The sequence below is a fragment of the Phyllostomus hastatus genome, unplaced genomic scaffold, assembly GCF_019186645.2.
Source record: "Phyllostomus hastatus isolate PE091 unplaced genomic scaffold, TTU_PhHast_1.1 phas_contig_304, whole genome shotgun sequence".
Classification (NCBI taxonomy): Eukaryota; Metazoa; Chordata; class Mammalia; order Chiroptera; family Phyllostomidae; genus Phyllostomus; species Phyllostomus hastatus.
Window position 1 is genome coordinate 751,671 of NW_025333845.1, and position 21,938 is coordinate 773,608.

General features: G+C 38.8%; 1 protein-coding gene and 1 pseudogene across 2 annotated transcripts; both read right to left on the minus strand.

The window, feature by feature from the left end:
- Positions 1 to 1,103: 1,103 nt before the first annotated feature.
- On the minus strand, positions 1,104 to 20,738 carry LOC123819202 (tripartite motif-containing protein 5-like). 2 transcript variants are annotated; one of them, XM_045839499.1, is made up of 9 exons: positions 20,602 to 20,738; positions 14,216 to 14,274; positions 10,606 to 11,092; positions 9,932 to 10,027; positions 9,063 to 9,158; positions 4,923 to 4,945; positions 3,375 to 3,475; positions 3,063 to 3,089; positions 1,104 to 2,829 (listed from the first exon to the last, which is right to left on the minus strand). In XM_045839499.1, exons 3-9 carry the CDS (start codon positions 11,026 to 11,028, stop codon positions 2,252 to 2,254), a joined length of 1,344 nt encoding a protein of 447 aa, XP_045695455.1. In that variant the 5' UTR covers positions 11,029 to 11,092; positions 14,216 to 14,274; positions 20,602 to 20,738; the 3' UTR covers positions 1,104 to 2,251. The 2 variants fall into 2 exon arrangements, with proteins under 2 accessions (XP_045695455.1, XP_045695454.1); XM_045839498.1 differs by having other exon boundaries at positions 9,063 to 9,293.
- On the minus strand, positions 8,191 to 8,268 carry LOC123819329 (annotated as a pseudogene).
- Positions 20,739 to 21,938: the final 1,200 nt, after the last annotated feature.

Here is a 21,938-nt window from a genome sequence, read left to right on the forward strand (position 1 = left end):
GACCACCAACCTCCACCCTCCATGGAAGACCAGCTGTGCAGGAACAGAATGGTGGTGCTCCAACATGGTCTGTAGCTATCCACTGGGCTCACTGACCCTGGTGTTTCCTGGGTAATGCAGGCCAAGTTCAGGCCCCATTTGTGTTTTTCTTGGAGCACTCTGTAGAGGCTATAAAGCAATCTGAGATGCATGTTACTTGTGCTGGGCTTGGAGATTCCCAGGCAAAGCCAAGCTATGAATCTGAGCTGGCTGCTGCTAGTGCTGGGCCCTGGGCCTGGTCCTGACTAAAGACAGCTGTTGCTTGTTTGATAGGATTTAGGAAACTGTGAAGCACAAGCCAAGACCAGCCAATCCTATGTAAAAGCAGCATAGGTGGGCCCATAAATTGCATGGGGTAGAGAGTCTCAGGGGGTCTCTAGGGTGGGTCAATGTTAGCCAGGTTGATGGAGTCTCAGATATGGCACAAGCTTGCCTGCTTTGTGGGGGGAAGGTTTAGAAAAGGGATAATGGCCTTTGCTCACCCTGACGCTAGATACTTCAGTTCCTCTCTTTATGCCACCGGTGCCTTTCAGGCTGCTATCCTGGTGCTGAAGCTCAGAGGGAGTGAGTCTGAGTAGGTGAATCTGTGGGTGGGTTCTTTAAGGGGAACTGCTTGGGACTCCAGAAGTTTCTTCCATGGAATCAATCCCCACTTGTTTTTGAAGCCAGAAGTTGTGGGGACTTATCTTCCTGGCACTGGAACCCATGGCTAGAGTCTTGGTGTGGGGCTGGGACTCTGTGCTCCTGAGATATCCCTTCACACATTAAATTTTTATCCTTCACACATTGGTGTGGGACCAGCCCATTCCACATCTGTGCCCCTCCTACCAGTCTGGATGGATGTCATCTTTTTAATTTCATACTTGTCAGACTTCCATTCAACTTGATTTCTGACAGTTTGAGTGATGATTATCATATATTGCAGTTGTAACTTTGATGCAGTTGTGTAAAGAGGCAAGCCATTTCTGCCTACACAGCCATCTTGACTGGAAGTCAAAGTTATTTACTTCTTAAAACAAAGCAAGAGGAATAATATTGAAAGTAAACTAATACATAGTCTTAAAAACATTTATTTCCATCACAGTGACAGGCAAATAAAAAATGAATAGAGCAAACAAAAAATGAATAGACAGCATACTTGATTACTCTTTAGGTACTAAAAATGACAGAAGATATTGAAAACAGTCTTGTTTAATTCACATAATTATACATCAAGTAAATTTCATTACTGTTTTACAAATGGGCAACTGAATCCTATAAAATTTAGATTTTTTTATTAAGGCCCATATGTAGCAAACCAGAATTATAATAAAATTCTCTCTCTCTCAATCTCTCTCTCTCTCTCTCTCTCTCGATCTCACACACACACTCCTATATCATAGGCAGAGCTACAATAATGTGGACAGAAGCACAGAGGTATCTGGCATCTGAAACATGATACTTCAATAAAAACCACCATAGTACCATGAAGGCACAAACCTGTTTCATAAGACACTGGCACAGCTTATATTTCTCAGTCCTTAGTAGAGAAAATGTTTATTAAGTTGAGTTACTTATGTTTGATACTTAATGACATTTTTCTTCTTACAATAGTCCTAATTATGGTGAAATTTTTATACCAAAATTATTTTAAGAATGTACAGTCAATATTCAAGTGTATTATTTAAAGTTATACTGCATGTATTTGGAGACTACAGACTTGAACTCAGACACTCTGAATACAAACCTTCCACTAAATACATATCATTTATGATACTGTCTCCTTCACTCCTTAATGAAGAAGAGACATTGTGGTTGAAGTGACACACCCCTGAGGGCTCATTTTGTAGTGAATGATTTCTATACAAGATCTTGAATAATACACAAATGGTGTTGAAAAGCCTTCCTTATTCTCAGTGGCACAGGAAGTGAGGCTGTAAAAAATGGTAGAGCAGTCACCTTACTGGCTCTTTTAAATGAGCTCATTTTTTTAGCTCATTTAACTGGCTCATTTTTCTTGGGATTAAACAAAATGGTTAAATGAGATTCTCTACTAAGGAAAACAAAATAACGGGAAAAATATGAGATGAGGGAAATTGGACACCCTATTGATGAATGAAGAATATGCAAATGGTAAAAAAGGGGGGACCAACAAGAAAAAGATGGTGAGAATGGTGCAAGTAAGCTTGGTGAGTTAGGTGCACCCAAAAATGTGAGTTAAGGTGTAAGTGGTTTAGGAGCTTGGAGAACACACTGTCATGGGGCCAGTACAATTCATAGGATTGAAATATGGATAAATTTTATGAGAAAAGGAACATGAAAAGAATTTATAGATGAGAAACCCATGGTTTGTAACATTCAAAAATGAGACAGTGCCTGCCTCATAGTCTAAGAAAACCCCAATACAATTGGGAGGAACAGTCAATTTGAGGGTTACTTTTGGGGGACAACTGAACAAAGACTGCTCAAAAGCATTATATTCAAATTGGCTGTTTAATGCTATAACCCAGTAGCCATATTTAGGTTCATAATTTTTACCTTTTTTAACAAAAGGCATATTCCAGTCAGGCCATGTTTCACCACATACCCCCAAGACCCAGGCATGTTTCTGTGACACATCTACCTCCCAGTAATGTTTCCCTGATGTGATAGCTGGTAAACCAAGTACAGCATAAATGTCATAGTTTTCTTTCTGATGAGTATCTTTCTGATTTCTTTTTGCATTGCAATCTAACACACATCTCACTTCTCTCCGATTAGCAGAAATGACAACATTTGATTTTTTCCTGAGAGGATCCAGGGTCATGTGAACTGTGGAAAAATCACAGGGTAGGGTGAGTGATATGATGTAGCTTCATTTGTGCCATTATAGAGGGATCTTGAGAATAACATGAGTGGGAACTGGGATTAACTGAGTTCTATTCTTGGGAAGAGGTATAACACTGCAGAAATATAATATGCATCTGTGTCTTAATACTTGAGACCTAGTACAAATTGTAAAATTCTGAAAGAAGATGAGGACATGGTGGCTTCATGATACTTACCCCAATAGCATCTCATATCTCTTAGCCCTGAAATTATAAAAATCCATAATATTAAACATAAGCAATGGAGTCAGCATTAAAATCTACCTCCTCTCCAGATCAGGGTAAAGACTGAGGTCTATGAGAGGTAATATACAGAAAGGTGAACAAGACAGCTGGTCACTCTCCATTAGCTATGACTGAATCCTCAGCACATGATATCCATCCTCCATTGTCACCTCTATTCACACCTAGAAACTGAACTCTCCTCCCTCTTTAACTCCCACCATTACCAGACCCCCACAGCTATCCACTGATACTGGCATTCCTCACCATTAAACACTTGCAGCATCTCACTCAGGTCAGGAACTTGGAACACTCTCCTTTGATTCTTAGAGACAGTTTTTGGCTTCTTCAGAGTGAAGGTCTTACTCCTAGGGATGACAAAAAAAGATCCCCAAACCTCTGACTTTTTGTCTTTCCAAAACTCTGATTTCTGTCTATTCATCCATTAAGCATTTAAGGCCCCTCCCACAGAGACCCTGAGAAAGGAGAGAGGAGATTCCTGACTTTGGAGTCAAAGGAATGTGCTCATGTCCAAATTTATTACACTCTGTGTAATCTTAGGAAGGCCTTGACCTCTCAGAAGCACAGTTTATTCCTTCCAAAGTGATAATTAACCTATACCTCTCTGCCTCCTGGAATCATATAACATTATATATAATGAAATTTTTTTAAAGATTTTATGTATTTACTTCTTGAAGAGAGGGAAAAAGAGGGAGAAAGAGAAGGAAAGATCAATGTGTGAAAAATACATCACTTAGTTGCCTTTCACATGTCCCCACATGGGGAACCTGCCCCACAACCCAGGCATGTGCCCTGACAGGGATCAAATCTACAACCTTTTGGTTCACAGGCCAGTGCTCAATCCACTAAGCCCTATATAGGGCCTATATATATAGCCCTATACGAGCCAGGGCTATATATAATGAATTTTTTAAAAAATGGTTTCTTGAAACAAGTTAATGTCAGAAAAAGTCACTACAGAAGTGGAAGGATATTATATGAAAATGAAGTTGCATAACCTGGATCCTGGTTGTGTGAGATGTGTCAGGTGTGAAAAATCTGTCTGGAGAGGACCAAGACCTTGAAGGTTTGATCCCAGTTGGGAAGCCCTCAGAATAATGCCTGAGATTTCAGGTTCTCTGGAAAAAAATTGTAACAATTGGAAATGAAGTCATTATGATTATTACACTAATATTGGTCTGAATTTCATTTCTTTTAAGAGCTTGATACAGCAGAGTATGTGTGTAAATTTAGATAAAAAGGTACAGCCCTTTCATTCTGACTCCAAAAGTTCATAGTCAAGAGGGATCAATTGTTTGCACCAGAGGCAAAATATTCTTTGCAACTCAAGTCTATTTTTGGAAAATAAAGAGAACCATATAGAAGGACTAAGTCTCTCCTATTCAGGGCAGACATTTAAGTATAAACGAGTTATCACCAATTCTGGGTGGTTGGTAGGTAAAGAAGACACAACACTACCCACAACCGATCAAGTAGCTATGAAGTACTCAGTTAAATAAGGCATGCTGTGTGAATAAAATTTATAAAATTACATGGATCCGATACTGTAATATCTTATCCCTAACTGCTTCTGACCCAAATTCTGCAACTTTCCCCACCTAAATTCCCTATCATAGAAAATGTGGTCCATTCTCAATAGTTAGAAAACACACAAACCATGATATGAGAACAGAAATTTAAGATAAAACTACACACAAATTTTCCTGCTTTTAGCAATATTTTATTCTAATTAACCACCAGATAACTTTAAGATCTTTAAACCTCTTTTGACCATCTCTAGTCTCCAAAACATACCTTTCCATAATGCCATTCACATCCTAGGGAGAAAAGAGAAGAAGACATGAATCAAGAAATCATAAGCCTTCTCCACTTACAAAGCTTCATCTCATCCCTCCATCTTCCAGTGTGGTGGGAATAAAGATGGTCCCAATGTGAGAACCAAAGAGAAAAGACAAAACACAGGTCAATTAGTACAGAAGATTCATGTGAAGTTGTCAGGTTTCCTACAATATAGAAAGAACTTTGACACTTCTGGAAGCACAGCATGATCTTCCAGCACCTTGAGATAAGATGTATTGAGGAGGAAAATATGAGACCCTTGATATTTTCTCCACAATCATAGGGTATTAATGAGAAGATTTGAATAATTAATGGTCTGTTTATTTATTCAACATAAATGTAAAGTAACATATTACTACTTGTCAAGCATTATGCCATAATTAGGAGAATCAAAGATGAGTAGTTGTAATATTCCTCAAGAAGTTTACATGACTTCTGCTGAGGGTACAAGCAAACAAATGCATTAATGTAGGCTTTTCTCAAGTCTCTCCTCATTTTATACACTATCCATAACTGGCCATATCTACTACCTAAATTCAATATGTGTAATTGATTTCCAAGTTTTATTTTTTATTCAATTTTTCTCTTAAATGCAGTTTAGTATATTCCTTAGTAAAGAAGTCACAAGAATCAGTAACTATAGATGTTGCATGTAACTTACTCTTTACAAACCAAATCTTATCCTCCCTTATACCCCTTTGTCCATATTATCAATATGCACTCAATCACTGTCTTAACCATAATATTTACCTGAATTTCAGTCTCACTGAGCCAGTTTAGTACACATCATTAATAGCTTTTAGTCATCTGAACTTCTTTATCATCACAGATTTATTTTTTGACTATATATGACCATATATTTGGTCTCCTCTACCTCAGACTAAAATCTTCCATAACAGCAAAAACTAGGCAAACTTCTGGGTTTATGCACACACACACACACATATTGCTTTGCTCTCTGTATTAGGGCTTTGTTGCTGTATATGACAAAAATTTTTTAAAAATAATAAAAATAAAAATAAAAAGCAGCCCTGGCTGGTGTGGATCAGTAGATTGAGTGCCAGCCTGAGAAACAAAGGGTCGCTGGTTTGATAACCAGTCTAGCTTTATCCTGGGTTGAAGGCCAGGTCCCCAGCAGGGGGGATGTGAGAAACAACCATACATTGATGTTTCTCTTCCTCTCTTTCTCCCTCCTTTCCCTTCTCTAAAAATAAGTAAATAAAATCTTTAAAAAAACAATTAAAAGTAGATCTAGTACAAAAAAGAATTTGTAGGACAGTTGTAACTTTAATCAAAGCTTAATTTTGAAGCTCAAACATTGTCTTCAGGATCTGGTCTATGTCATTTTCCAAAGTCTGTTTATGCTTCTATGTTGACTTTATCCTCAGTTCATGAAGAAAATATGAATCTCTTTTTTTTGGAATTCATTTGTCTTCCCAGTTGCATCAAATAATTCTGAGGCCCAAGTGACACTGGCCTGCAATGATTAAAGTACCCATGTTGAAGAATCACTGTGTTGTTGCTATAATATAGAAAGCAATGCTGGAGGTGAGTATCCATATTTTACTGAAATTAATTTAGTATTAAACTGAAGTCAATGGTGATATAATAGGATGCTTATTATAACTAGAAAAGCAACCACCACAAAAATAGAAAATAGTACATCTTAAAATTCTATGCTAGAAATAACTGTTTAACTGGAAAGAAGCTAGTCAATGAGAAAGAACCATGAAAATTTCAGGTGACATATAGAAGCAAATAACACAATCTAAATTAAATAGAGCTACATTGACAATTGCATTAAATGTTGTTGTGCTAATCAACCAATTAAAAAGCAGAGATTGTTAGAATACATAAAAAGCCATTTCAATTACTGCTGTCTACAAGAGACATGTTTTTGGTTCAAAGACACAAATACGGCATAAGTAAAAAGATAGAATTCCTAGCAAAATGGTGCTATAGGTAAATACTGTTCTAGTCTCCTCCTACAACCACATCACATTTATAAATAAATTATAGAATAATCACCCCTGAGAACCACATCAAGATGAGCTGAACAGAATTCCTATCACTAAGGATATAAAAAAGTAGCTACCTCAAGACTGGTAGGAGGGACACTGACTAACCGGCTGATACCACACCCACATATAGATGTTAACAAATTTGGGAATATTTTGGCTGCAGAGATCCCACCTGAGTAATGAGGAGTTCCATACCCACGTCAAGTTCCTCAGCCAAGAGTACCAGTGGTGGGAAAAGGAATCCCCATAATACCTGGCTCTGAAAACCAGCACAGACTCAGTCCACATGTGATAGAGGGATCCTACACAACTTGGCATCTTCTTAAAGGACCCTAGCACAGAGTCACTTTCTCACAAACACTTGTCCTAAGCTCCAGAGTATGGACAGAAGCTTGCAAAGGCAAAGGACATACAGAGAGAAACTGAATTGACTGGCTTTAGGTTGAGGGCTGGAGGGGAAACTCTCCCAGGGACTAAAGTACCAACAGGTACCATTTTTTCTCTTGTTGAGCCCTGCCACCACATAGCCTACAGGCCCAGGTCAATGCCAAATCTGAGTCTTCACTAAAAAGATTTAAAGTTAAAAAGCTTAAAAATATAAAAATAAAGAAATCATTAAGAATGTAGATGATGAAATGTCCAACAGTATGAACCAGGTTTACCTAACTGTCATCTACAGACCCTGTCACCCAATGAATGCACAACACACTTTTTCAATCAAATTCATGTAATAAATTTTGGGCATGCAATATTTTAGGCAATAAAGCAAGTGCAAATACATTTAATAGATTTAAATACTAAAATACGTTTTCTGACTAGAAAGAAATTAAATATAAAACACACAGCAGAAGAAAAAGTAAAAAAATCACCAAGTGTTTGTAAATTAAAAAAGAGAGTTTTAAATATCCCAGGGATTTACAAAGAAATCACAAAGGAAATTTGAAAATAAGCTAAATTGAATAAAAATAAGAAGTCAGTAACCCAAAAGTGTAGAATAGTTTAAAATGCATTTACATGATTAAAAACTAAAACAGAAAAGATTCTGTCATAGCACTATTCTAAATTTCCACATTAAGAAACTAGAAAGAGAACAGCAAATTAAACACAATAAGCACACATGTGCATACACGCAAATACACACACTTGTCATATACACATGTACACACACAAGGAAACTACATAAGAGAAAAATCAATGATCTAAAAAGGTTAAAAAATAGATAGCTTAATAAAACAATCATTTTTCTACACTTGATCTTAGCCAAAAGGCCAAGAAGCGATAACAACAATCATTTTTCTTATAAAATATCAATAAATTTAAACACACATAAATTACCTGACAAAAATAAGAGAAAATCACCAAAATCAGGAATAAAAGAGGGAAAATTACTATGAGTACTGTAGAAATAAAAGAAATTCTAAGAGATTATAATGACTAACTTCATGTTTACAAATGTGTCAATTTAGAATGGACACATTTCTACAAAGATGTATATTGTAAAAAAAAAATACTGACTCGAAAGAAGAAAGAAAGAAAGAAAGAAAGAAAGAAAGAAAGAAAACCTAATACAAGTTTAAAAAATATCTGAAACATTTCTAAAAAGAAAGGCCCAGAATGAAAAGGTTTCAGTGGTGAATCTATTGAATAATTAAAGAATAAATAATACAAATTGTACACAATTGTATAATCAGACAAATACAGAAAGTGGAGGAAAATCTCAAATCATCTATGAAAAATAAAAACTCTTAGAATAAAGAGGTTTCTGAAAACTGTTCTTAGGCTAGATCACAGATATAGGAGTCTACAGAATATAATTAAAAATAATCGATCTTTTTTCCATAGTCATATCTTTGCACTGCAGTTGATACATTAATAACAATGAGATTTTTCCTTGTTATTCATGTAAACAATTATCCCTATGACCTCTGAAACAGATACAGGAAAAGGTTACTGCAAGACCATGGGAACCTCAGTGTCACTACCAGAAACAGCACAGTCACACAGCAGACAGAGCAGGAAACTTAGTCATCATTTTCCTCAAGTTCAGGTGCTGGGGATTCATCCCAAGTCTTACCTGAAGCATCTTCATTGTTGACCCCTGCAAACGATGCTCCAGATCTGAGATGAGTTCTTTCAATGACTGGCTCTGCTGGACCAGCTCACTCTCAGCCTGTTCCAAGCAAAAAAGAACATATTCCTCCTCCTCCTCCAGTTTTTGCAGTTCCTTCTGTTCCTCACAGTACAGGAGGCCGTGCAGTTTTTTAAAACAATCCCGGACACTGTGGCTCTCATTTTGTATTTGATTCTTCAGGAATGAGAAAGACAGAGAAGGACTCAGACTATTAGGCAGAGACTGGGAGCCAGAAAAAGAAGTATTTGATTTGGAAGTTCTCTCAGGGAAGGGAGATGGAAGCAAGGGAACAATGCTTGGGGGGGCTGATTTTCCCTATTCTTTTTCATCACATTCTAAAATAATGGCCTTAAGTCTGCACTATTCAGGTCAACTCTCTACCAAAATAGGACACCTGGGTGTGGCTCACCTTTTTACACAGTTGTCCAGGACTGTCATGCTTCCTGCATTACTCCTGACCCCCATCCCCACCCTCAGCCAGACTTTCACTACCAGGGGACAGAGCTATGGAACATTGGCAATTGTCTTCCCCTGGAAGAGTTCAAAGCTTAAAATAATGACAAAAATGAACACAGAATTCACTAGCCATCCTAACCAGAAAGTCTCTCTATGAGAATCACTAATCTGAAAATATCTGTGTTAGTTTGTGACAGGTTCATTTTCAGCCCTGGCCCAGTCAGGATGAAGAATGGCTAATCAATGACTGGACATATCAACAGTCAGAGGCAAGGAGGAAGGGAGCTCCTCATGACTATGACCTAAGATTCAGCCTAGATTCTTGTGTAACTCCTTCAGGAAGAATCTCCCCATACCTCCCAGGAAGCTCTCTCTACTGTGATGTCATCTTTCAACTTCTCAGCTTTCTGCTGTTCCGCCCTCAGCCTGTCCAGAGCTGCCTGGAGCTTCTCCTATAAGGAAGCAATTATAAAGAGTTAAGCCTTGAGCTTTCGCAGCATCAAAATAGAGGACAAATGTGGAAGAAATCAGGCCAGTCTCTGTAGAGACTAGAGTTCACAGAAACTGAAACAATAATTACAATCTGTGACTTGAAAGAAACCTAATGTGGTATATGTGTTCTTTAAGATTCAGGTGATAAAGGCATTATTCTCATGTCAGGAGAAGACTGATTCTCTTTGTCCTACAAAGAGAAACCTGATCCTGTAGTAAGGAAAGAACTCAGGTCCCCATCCACCCAGCTGCCCACTTATCCCTCCTGTCCAAATGGGCAAAGGCAGCTGTGCTTAGACACCAACCTTCCACGTATTAGCACAAGTTATAAAAATATCTGCTTCTTGTTTTGAGCCTACTCATCATTTTGAAATTTTGTGAGATGCACTGAAATGTCATTCACTCTTTAAAAGATGAGCATAGGAAAGAGAGGTCACTGGTTTCAAGCCCGTGGTGGAAAGGTACTTAGAGTCAAATGCAAAGTAGAGATTTCCCATCAGGTATTATTTTCTGTCCTGTATTTCCTCCATCCTGTTACCTTGTACTCCTGGACAACCTCTTCCATGAGGAAAGTGTGGTGACCACGATGCTCTTGAGACCTCTCACAAAGCCAGCAAATGAACTTCCCATCCTCCTTACAGAAGAGCAGGAGTTTCTCTCCATGGTGCTCACAGAGATCTGTCTTTTGCTCCTCTTCTGGGTTTAACTTGACCTCCTTAAGCTTCTTCACTATGTTGGCAACATGCCAATTAGGCTGCAGATTCCCAGGCTGGTAACTGATTTGGCACACAGGGCAGCTGCTCTCCCCTTCTTGGCTTATCATAATTTCCTTGCTGTTTGCAGTGATGCAGGCTTGGCAGAAGGTATGCCTACAGTCCAGGCTCAGGGGTTCTGTCAGGAGCTCCAGGCAGATGGGGCAGGTCACCTCCTCCTTTATGTTTGCCAGGATTCCAGAAGCCATTACAGCTGCTCTCTTGCTCTTACTTGTCCTAAAGGCTGGTGTTCTCTTGCTAACAGATCCAGACCTGATAGGAAACGTTAAAAGGGACCAGAGTAAGAAAGGTAGGAATAAATGATGTTAATTGTTTAGAAATCAAAGTGGGCAGAAACCAAAATTGAAGGAAAGAATAATAGAAACAAGGGAACAAGTTTGGAAACCTGGTATAAAAGTTTAACATAATAATTTCAAACACTCTATTTCTGACTCTATTTGTCATCTCAAATGACAAATTCCAACCTTATATATGAAATTGTTGTTATTTTAAATTACTTTTACTGAATGAAACAATGACCTTGTTACAGTCTACAGGGGGTTCCTCCCCACCTAACTGTGTTTGTTTTGTCTGCCGCCTGAGGAAAGATGTCTCTTAATACCAGAGATCAGTGAAAAGGAAAGGAATTTATCATTCATTTGAAATAACACAAACTAAAGTTCCCCACAAATGCACACAGTCCTTCCAGCACGCTCCATGTGGCAAAAGGAACACTTCCAAAGCCTCGTGGTCCTGACTCTCACCCAAGCTGTATGGTCCCAACCAAGACACCAAAGCCACGTGGTCCTAAACAGATGTGTGGTCCCAAAAAAGAGAGACACCCAACGGCTGCTGTGCCTCCATTTAAATCCCAACACTAATCTTCCTCTGCAGCCTCATTTCTGGCTCCTCCCACAATTGGCCATAGCTGCCCGCATTCTGGGCAGGTGTGGCCCTGTGGTGTGGAGCCAATTATCTCCAAGCTCTTCTGGACCCTATTACAAATCCCTGTTTGGGGCTCCCCTCTTGGCTGCACCCTGTTACAACCTGAGGCCTTTTCTCTCAAGATCCTTTTGTGATCCACCTTCTCCCCTGCTACTTCTTTCCTAAGTCAGACACACCCTTAATGATAAAAGCACCAAATCACTTCTGTGTCTGGGTTTCCATACCAGCTCTTCTCTCAGCATGCAGTACTGGTATCAGTATGACTCACTCTCCTCCTGACATGTTTGTTTTTCAGAAAGGCCTTCTTTGATTTGCCTATTTACAGTTCAACCACTGTTATCACTTGTTGCACATTTACAACTTCTCTTATTATCATGACAGAATATGTGATAATATGTTTGCATATGTGATAAGAGTAAACTTTTTATCACATGTGTACATAGACATAGTAAGTGAATAACAAAAATCATTTATCTTCAATATACACTGTTGAAATGAACCTAATAAGTTGTAGGCCCCCTTCAATGATCTGTCCCTACTCCACTGGGTCTATTAGTGATGAACTGAGGTAACACCATTGACCCAATTAATAGCCAAAGTAATGGGGGAAAGGTTGCTGGTGAAGGGATACAGATCAGCTAGGAGGTTTTTGGAAGTCCTGTACTTATAAAAAATGAATATTCAAGCCCTGCCTGGCGTAGCTCAGTGGATTGAGCGCAGGCTGCAAACCAAAGCATTGCAGGTTCGATTCCCAGTCAAGGCACATGCCTGGATTGCAGGCCACGGCCCCCAGCAGTTGCACATTGATGTCTCTCTCTCTCTCTTTCTCCCTCCCTTCCTTCTCTAAAAAAAAATAAATAAATAAAATCTTTTAAAAAATTAAAAAAAAAAAGAATGAATATTCAGCTTAGCCTGGAAATATGCCAAGGACACTGATAGGGGACAAAAAATATGTATGTATTTGGATGGTGAGAAGAGAGATGGTATAAACATATTCACAGGATCACACCAGTCATATACCTAAAAATATGGAAACACAGATAAAATTAATGTCAGTCTTGAGAAAAGTCTCACAAATTTAGGAAAGATCACTCAACTAATTATCATTGATAATGGATTATATGCTAACAACTGGAGTTAAGCCATAAACACAAAGATGAGTCTAAACATATGCTTATACCACTAGGACCTTGATATTCACCTGGAAAGAACAGTAAATTAAATAATCAGGCATATAAATGCAAATGAGCTGATGTGAAATCACTACTAGAGAGATGTACATTTGTTAGGAAATCCAGTAATGGGAGAAGATAAAGGATTATCCAATAATTCCAACTTGAAAATACAAGGGTTGAATTAACCGCTTAAGAAGATGAAACTGAGGAAGAGAGAAAAATGTATTAGGTATAGGGAATGACCTGTTTGTGAAAGAGATATATCACTTCTTCTGAGTTTGGAAATGGCAGGGTAGCAGGTGTGCAGAAAACTGCCAGGTCTTTGATATCATACGAGCCTGTAGTGACCATGGTATATGGCATTTCCCTGATACATAATATTTAGGGACTCATTTTGAGGAGCAAAAACAAAAAATTATCTGTATTTTTTCACCAGAGAACACAGGGAACATAATTAGCTCTGAACTTTGTAGGCTGTGGAATGTTAGTTGGAGTAGTTGAAAGAGGGGTTCTATGGATAGTTACCTCATGGGATAATCTGATCATAAGTTCCTAATTGGACAAGTCACCCCCCAGGCATATAACTTCTTTACTCAAAGGATTATCTTTGCCTGAAGTGACCCTGTCCACTGTGCGGGTGCATTTAGGTTTAGCACACTTTTGAAATGACCCATTTTCAGTCCTCTTCAAAGAGTGATTACCCTCAAAAGAGCACATAATCTTTACTATCCTGTAATCCAATTTTTGCCTTTTTTCCCACTTTCATGTAATCCTTTTACTATCCCTCTTCATTCCAAATGCATAAAAGAAAGTGCAAACTGCTTTTCCGGAAGCATTTTCAAAACCTATTGAGATCTTGCTTCCAGGCACATCTTCTGTTTGGCTGGAACAAATTTTCATAAAAATTCTGTACAAGTTTTAACATTTACACTTTGGCAGTAGAATTTGGAAGATGAGTAGGATGCATGCACCATTGCCCAGGAGAGAGATGATGATAGATAGCTTTTAGGATAAGGAGATGAAAAAAAAATGGAGAGCAGGAGATGAGAGTGAGACATACCATGAGGTAAAAGGACAGGAAGGGAGTTAGATACATGGGAACAAAGGGTCAACATCAGGTCTGATCTCATATAAGGTGTATGTGACTCTTATATACAACTGCATTTTATTTAGGCCCCTAGAAGTTGTGCTTACAGGCTTTTACAAGATAATCAGTCCTTTGTAATTACTATACTTACATAAACAATATTTGTTTGGTTAGCAGTAAAAACAGTACCTGTTGTTAACCAGTAGAGTCAACCGGGACCTTAGTTCAGCAAACTTGGTACTTGAATTCTGGAAAACAATTCAGAATGAAAACTCAAATTATGAGGACAAGTTTGTTTAGAAACTAACAGAGATAGAAGTGATCCATAGAATGGGGCTCAGAAAACAAGTTACAGAGGCAAAAGTAGGGCCCTTGGAGCTTAGGGGGTGGGGAGAGAGAGACAGAGAGACAGACAGACAGACAGACAGACAGAGGGAGAGAAAGAGAGAGAAAGAGAATGTGTGTCTTGCTCAGTGAAAGAAGGGAGAAGAACAAAAGGTTCAGGCATTCTTGCGGGGGAGGGGGAGAGAGCTCTAGAAAACAAGAAGGTGAGGAAATCTTCAGTCTTGCTCCATAGAAAGTGAGCTTCACTGGATCCTCAGTTCTGAAAGCATGTATTTAAGGCTTTTTTCTGAATTCTCAGGGGAGGATCTCAATAGAGTATTCATCATCTTTCCCAGTGTGTCCTCCGGGTCATGTTTTCCACACATTGGTCAGCACTAGAGGAGAGGGGTCATTAGTCATTGCAGCTAGTCTTAATGCCAGCCATGGTGTCATTCCACCTGTACTTGCTGCCAATCCAGATCTGGACCTGAAACATACCTGAGCCCTAGATGTCATTTCCAGGGGTTAGAGAGTGGTCATGCAAGAGATTATAGTTTTGCCCATTACTAGGCAGCTAGGGCTCTCCACCTTTGTGACCCTCTGCACCTGACCCATCATTCCTACTCTGCTTGTGCCTGTCTAACTGCCTATTACTGTTTCACACATATCTACTAGTTTGGTTTCTTTTTTAAAAAAATGAGGTGACAGGAATAAAGTACCTCCTGTATCTATAAAAGATATCACTGAGAGCACACCTGAGGAACCATGCCAGGATAGGAGAACTATGTCTCCTATCCTGACAGTCTGTCTGTCCTAAGCAAGGTGGAGTCAAGAATGCAAACCAAAATTATTTTAGAGGATAATAAAGAATAAAAAAGCATGTATTTAAGAAAAAGGAGCTGCAGCCTAAAGACACAGATTCAGGTTGCAATGTTAGTTGTGTTTCCCTCTGCAAAGGGGAGGCCAAAATTTATAAGACCAAGTTCTGCCTAGTATTCTATCTAGGCAGAATTCTATCTAGGTCTGTTTTATGTAAATGAGATATCTAAATATAGTGGGGTTTGGTGTGGGGTTCTTCCCTGTACACAGAACAGGTGAGAAGCCCCCTGTCAGCAAATAACTTTATCATGGTCTAGTTAGGTTACATTACACATCCCCTTCTATTTCTTTACCTGTCATCCTAACTTCCCCACAACACACACTCCCTGCCTTTATGATCCTTAATCACTCAGGACAAATTTCATCATTTCCTTGAATACTCAACTCAAAATCATCTTCCTACACTGAGACTTAATCTGAAGTCTATTTAAAATTATAAAGATTTTTTACTAGTGTTTTATGAATACCTTCCCTGTAGCAGCCCTTTTGATTTATTATTGTTGTTCTTTCATTTTATATTTATAACATGGTAATTTTTATTTTGTTTTATAACACTTCTCCTTCTGCATGTTATTTTCTCTGTCATATCTGGATATATAATTTTTGTAGGTACTTAATATTTATTGTAGGTTCAATAGACGTTAATACAGTTTATACTAAGGTATATACACTTGTTCTTGTGATTTTAATAAAATATGTTCAACATTTATAAAAATTTTTTCTCCTGTATTTGGGACTTCTGATAACCTCTGTGGAGCCCATGAGTGTAGATCAGATATGGACATGGTACATGTGTAAGGCACAGACTCTAGACCTCTAAAAAGGAGGAGAAAAGGAAAATACACATCAAAACATATGTGAAAGAGATATCAAGGTACAACATGATCAAAGGTGAAATTAACATGGAGTTCTTTTGACTTTTAGTCCAGATGGCAGTGTAGGTATACACGGTGCTCACATCTCCCACAGGGGCATAAAAATTAAAACTAAACTACAGAACTACCGTCATTCAGAATTGCCTGAAATCTAGGTGAACAGAAGTTCAATAACTAAGACTGTAAAGAAGCAGCCACGTGGAGACTGGTATTAGGGGTGGAGATGCAGAATGGGCTGGTCCCACACCCACATGTGGCAGATAAAAATTGTGAGGAAATCTCAGCTTCAGAGGTCCCTTCTGAAGAACTGGGGGTCTTAGCCCCACACCAGAACTTTCAGCCCAGGGTTCCAGTACCAGGAAAAGAGTTCCCCATAACTGCTGGTTGTAAATAGCAGAAGAAATATTGGCTGATTGAGATGGAGGTTCCTGGAGTTCCAGGCTCTTCCTCTTAAAAGGGCCCATGCACAAACTTATTTGGACTCACTACCTCTGAGCGCCAGCATGGGGGCAGCAGCTCCAAAAGTGCCAGGAACATATGAGGAGGAACTGAATTGTCTTTCTTTCAGGATGAGGGGAGAAGGAGCAGGTTTCTCCCCAACAGAAGTTCTGGTAGAAGTTGCTGTTACTTTGCTGTGCCCTCACCTCACAGAGCTGGCAGATGGGTACCATATCTGAGTATCCATAAATGTGGCTAACACGTTCATCCAGCCCTGGTGATTCCCTGAAACCCCACCCAAAATAACTTTTGGCCCCACCCAACCTCATCCAGAGGCATTTCCATAGAAACAATCTGTATGGCTCATGCCACAGACTTTCCTGAAACTGCTCCAATGAGCAACATCTGACTTTTGTATACATTGTACCACTTGCAAAGATGACACAGTCCTGGCAAAAACACCACCTGGCCTTGGTTCACCATTTGAACTCTCTCAGGTACCTCTAGTCTAGCACAAGTAGCAGTCATCTGCAGATCTCTTTGTAGTTCATGCCAGATGGCCCATTGCAGGGCACAGGTAGCAGCTGATCTTGGCCAGTACCTGCCAAGAGGCCCCAGAGACAGTATACCCAGTGGATAGCTTCAGATCATGCTGAAGCACCAACCAACCACCTCCACAAGCAACACATTCAAGGATGCACTTGGTGGGTACCTGAGCCCTGCTCGAAAATGTCCTGCTAATGGGGTATCCCCAGCATAGCAAATTCTTCACAATAGTCAAAACCAGTCCTCCCATCCTACAGGCCTGGGACTAATCCCACCCACTGATGTTCCAACATCATTAAGGCTCAACTACAACAAGAGGAAACCCATAACTCACATGGAGGGTGCACCTATAGTGCTCAGCTCAGGTGACAGAGGAAGCTAAGCCACTGGGCCCTACAGGACTCCTACTCTGTGCGGCCACTCTACCAAGCCAGAGAGAGGTAGCAGCTCTGCCTAATACATAGAAACACACACATGGAGGCAATTGTAATGAGACAAGAAAACATATCACAGATAAAAGAACAGAACAGAACTCCAGAAAAAAGAGCTAAACAAAATGGAGATAAGGAATCTACTAAATGCAGAGTTCAAAACACTGGTTATAAGGTTGCTCAATGAACTTAGGGAAAGAATAGATGATCTCAATAAGAACTTAAAGAGATAGGACACACAAAAGGATACAGAAAACATAAAAAAAATGCAGTGAGAAAGGAAAAATACACTAAATAAAATAAGGAATACATTACAGGAAATCAATAGTAGAGTAGATGAAGCAGAGGATAAAATCAGTGATTTGGAAGTTTAAAAAAAGGAGAAAACACCTAATCAAAATAGCAAAATTAAAAAAAAATCCTAAAAAAGAGGATAGTGCAATATAAGGAACCTCTGGGACAACTTCAAGCTTAACAGCATTTGCATAATTGGAGAGCCAGAAAAGAAAAGATAAAGAAATTGAAAATCTATTTGAAAAAATAATGACTGGAAACTTCCTTAACCTGGTGAAGAAACTAGATGTACAAGTCTGGGAGCTCAGAGAGTCCCAACCAAGATGAACCCAAAGAGGCCCACACCAAGACACATCATAATTAAAATGCCAAATGTTAAAGACAAATAGAGAATCTTAAAGGAGCAAGAGAAATGCAGTTAACTACAGGCATGCTCCCATAAGACTGTCAGCTGATTTCTCAACAGAAACTTTACAGGCCAGAAGAGACTGGCATGGAATATTCATGCTAATGAAAAGCAAAAACCTATATCCCAGCAGATTCAACCCAGCAGAAAAATATTTTAGAATTGAAGGTCAGGTAAAGAGCTTCCCAGAAAAAAAAAAAAAGGTAAGGAAGTTCATCACAACCCAATCAATATTACAAGAAGTGAAAAAATTGTCTCCTTTAAGGAGAAGAATAAAAAGAAAAATTAGGAATAGTAAAATGGTAATAAATACATATCTATCAATAATTACTTTGAATGCAAATGGATTAAATGCTCCAATCAAAAGATATATGGTGACTGACCCTTACATACACTCTTTTCAAGGAACTCACTTCAGCTCAAAAGACATACACAGACTGAAAGGAAAATAAAAACAAACAAAAAGCTGTGGTAGCATTATTTCTACCAGGCAAAATAGACTTAAATATAAAAAGGCTATAAGAACTGGCAAAGAAGGATTCAATAATTCTACTTCTGTGTATTTATTTGAAAAATAACCCAAATAAATGGGTTAAACCCAAAACACTAAATCCAAAAGACATATACATCCATAAGTTTATTGCAGAATTATTTACAATAGCCAAGATACGGAAATGAACAAAGTATCCATCAAAAGATGAATGGATCAAGACATGGTACATATATATAATGAAATATAATTCAGCCATAATAAAAGTGAAATCTTTCCTTCTGCAACAATATGAATGGACCTACAGGGTATTTTACTGAGTGAAATAAGTCAGACAGAGAAAGACAAAAGCCAAATGATTTCACTTGCATGTGGAATCTAAAAAATAAATAAATACATAAATGAACAAGAAGAACAACAGCAGACTCAGAGATGCAGAGAACATTTCAATGGTTGCCAGATTGGAGGGGGGATGATGAGAAAAAAAGGTGAAGGGATTTAGAAGCACAAACTGGTAGTTACAGAATAGTCAAGGGGATATAAAGTACAACATAGAGAATATAGTCAACAGTTGTATTAACTATATATGGTGTCAGATAGGTACTAAAATTATCAGAGTGATCTCTTCTTTAGGTTATATAAATGTGTAATCATGAGGTTGTACCTTTGAAAGTAAATATCAAGTCTAAAAAATTTTTTAAATATTTTTTAAAGATTTTATTTATTTATTTTTAGGGAGAGAAAGGAGGAAGAAAGAGAGAGAAAGAGAGAGAGAGAGAGAGAGAGAGAGAGAGAGAAACATCAATGTGCGGTTGCTGGGGGTTATGACCTGCAACCCAGGAATGTACCCTGGCTGGGAATCGAACCTGGGACACTTTGGTTCCCAGCCTGCGCTCAATGCACTGAGCTACGCCAGCCAGGAAATTTTTTAAAATATTTTAAGACAAAGAATGGAGGGTTTTTTTTTCTCCCCAGAAAAATGACCAATTCTATATCTTAGCTTACTGCAAGGGAAAATTGAGTTAGAGGTTGAAGTAAGAAACAATGGAATAGTATGTCTAGATGATGAAGAAAAAGATCAAAATCAGAAAAGAACACCAGAGGGTGTTGGGGTGCACTGTGGTAAGAAAAAGCCATGACACTCAGGGGAGAACAAAGACACTGTGCCTGATTTCCAAAGACACAAGTGACCACATGAGAGCTACAGAAATGGTCAGCAACCTGATCTTCCAGGCTCTCTCATCAGGCTTGCCAAAGGTCTGACCTTTGTCAGGAAGGTTGTGCACAGCTTCCCGAAAGTTACCAGGACAAGAGTACAACAATAGCAATAAAAGGGGTGATTCCTGGAAAGTCCCTAAGACCCTGTCTCTCACACATGCATTCAGATAGTGGCTCTCATTTTAGCTGGCCCTACCAAGAGATTTTGTTTTATGAAGAAGGAAAACAGGGCTCCATCTCACAGACATCACTGGAAAAAAGATGAAGGGATTATCTGGCTGGGGGAAAATAGGTTATACTGTTTCACATTGGCAAGGTAGAAAGTCAAAACTACAGAACAGGCAAAAGATGATGAAAATAACACAGCCTGAAGAAATAATGGTCTCTCCAAGAAACAAATAAATCTCTGCTCTTTTAAACCTCACTTCTTTAAAGGTCACTCTTCCCCAGACTCAATGTTCCTCTTCTGCTACTTCAGCAAAAACACGCAAAAGCAAAGAAGCTCAGAACCACAATTACAGACACCAAATACATTCAATCTGTGTCCGCAAAGGCTCCTCTCTCTCCCCTCAGAAACTGGGCCACTTACATTCAGAAGTAGAGGAGCCTAAACTCAGTGGAGAAGATCAGGTGTAGGCCTGATTAAGATTCACTTACCAAAAGGATTCACTCACCAAGCCAGAGTTCAGCTTTCCACAGAGGAGTTCCTCACAGAAATGAAAGTTAAATTCATAGGAGAGGAAATGAAACAAACCAACCAAAAAAGCAGAACAGAAACTTAAGAACAATGTCACCTAATGGTACACTTGGGAAGTTAATGCCTCAGTTTGTTCTAGCACCTACATCAGCTGGGCACTCAATCACTGTTTTATTCCTTTGCAAATTATTCTAGTGAGAATATTTGAATAATAAGAATGAGAATTTTAATGATACATTCTACAGCTTGCCTGAATACTCAAAATTTTAATTCAATTCTGTAACTATTAGTTAAGCTTACCTTATGTTCATGTCCTAAACTATTTACTAAGAATGAAATCATGATTCAGAAAGCCTGGGTACTTGCCCGTCATAATACAGAGTGTGATAGGTGTTACAGCTCTGTTAGTTTGAGCTGAATGGTAGCAGCTGTCATTATGAAAGGTAAAAATGATATTTTCAAAAATATTTTTTTCTGAATAGAATCTATAAAGAGCTGCTATTTAGAAAAATTCTGAGCCTATTTAAAAAATGTTTCCACAACACAATTGAATATTTTTATTTTTCATTGATTGATTTTAGGGAGAGAGAAAGAGGGAGAGAAAGGAGAGAGAGAAACATTGATTTGTTGTTCCACATATTTATGCATTCATTGACTGCTTCATTTTCATGCCCTGACCAGAGATGGAACCCACAAACTTGGTGTATTGGGACAACATTATAACCAACTGAACTACCTGGTCAGGGCGATAGCATTGACTCTGGATCCACCAATTAATTATCAGTTTTTGTTCCTGACCTAGGCAGGCCAGGTGAGGAAACCTTCCTGACATAATGGCGGTACAATTGTGTCCACACATTATCAGCAACTAGGAGGCAGGAAGAACATGGAGGTTGACAGATGGTGCTCTTCAATTATAGTCTTTTGCTGGATAACACTCACACCTCCGTGATTGTTTAATTTCTCCACTTCCTGTGGGAAACATTTGTTCCTTTTTAAACCACTCACCAGAACCAGAACTGATAAAAATGAATAAAATGAAGGTACAACTAATGAATTTCATAGCACTACCTCTACAAGGCACCTACAAGCTCAGTACAGGTAACCACCAACCTCATATCTCTTTGTAGCCTCTACCAGGTGGTGCCTGGCAAGAAACAGGCAGTGGTTGACCTTGGCCTACACCAGAGCCCCTCCCAAGAGGCCCGAGAACCAACAAACATGGTAGCCAGATTCAAACCACAGTAGAGCACCAACCAATTAGTACCATAATTGACACAGCCAAAGAGTGGACTCAGCAGGCACTAGAGCCCA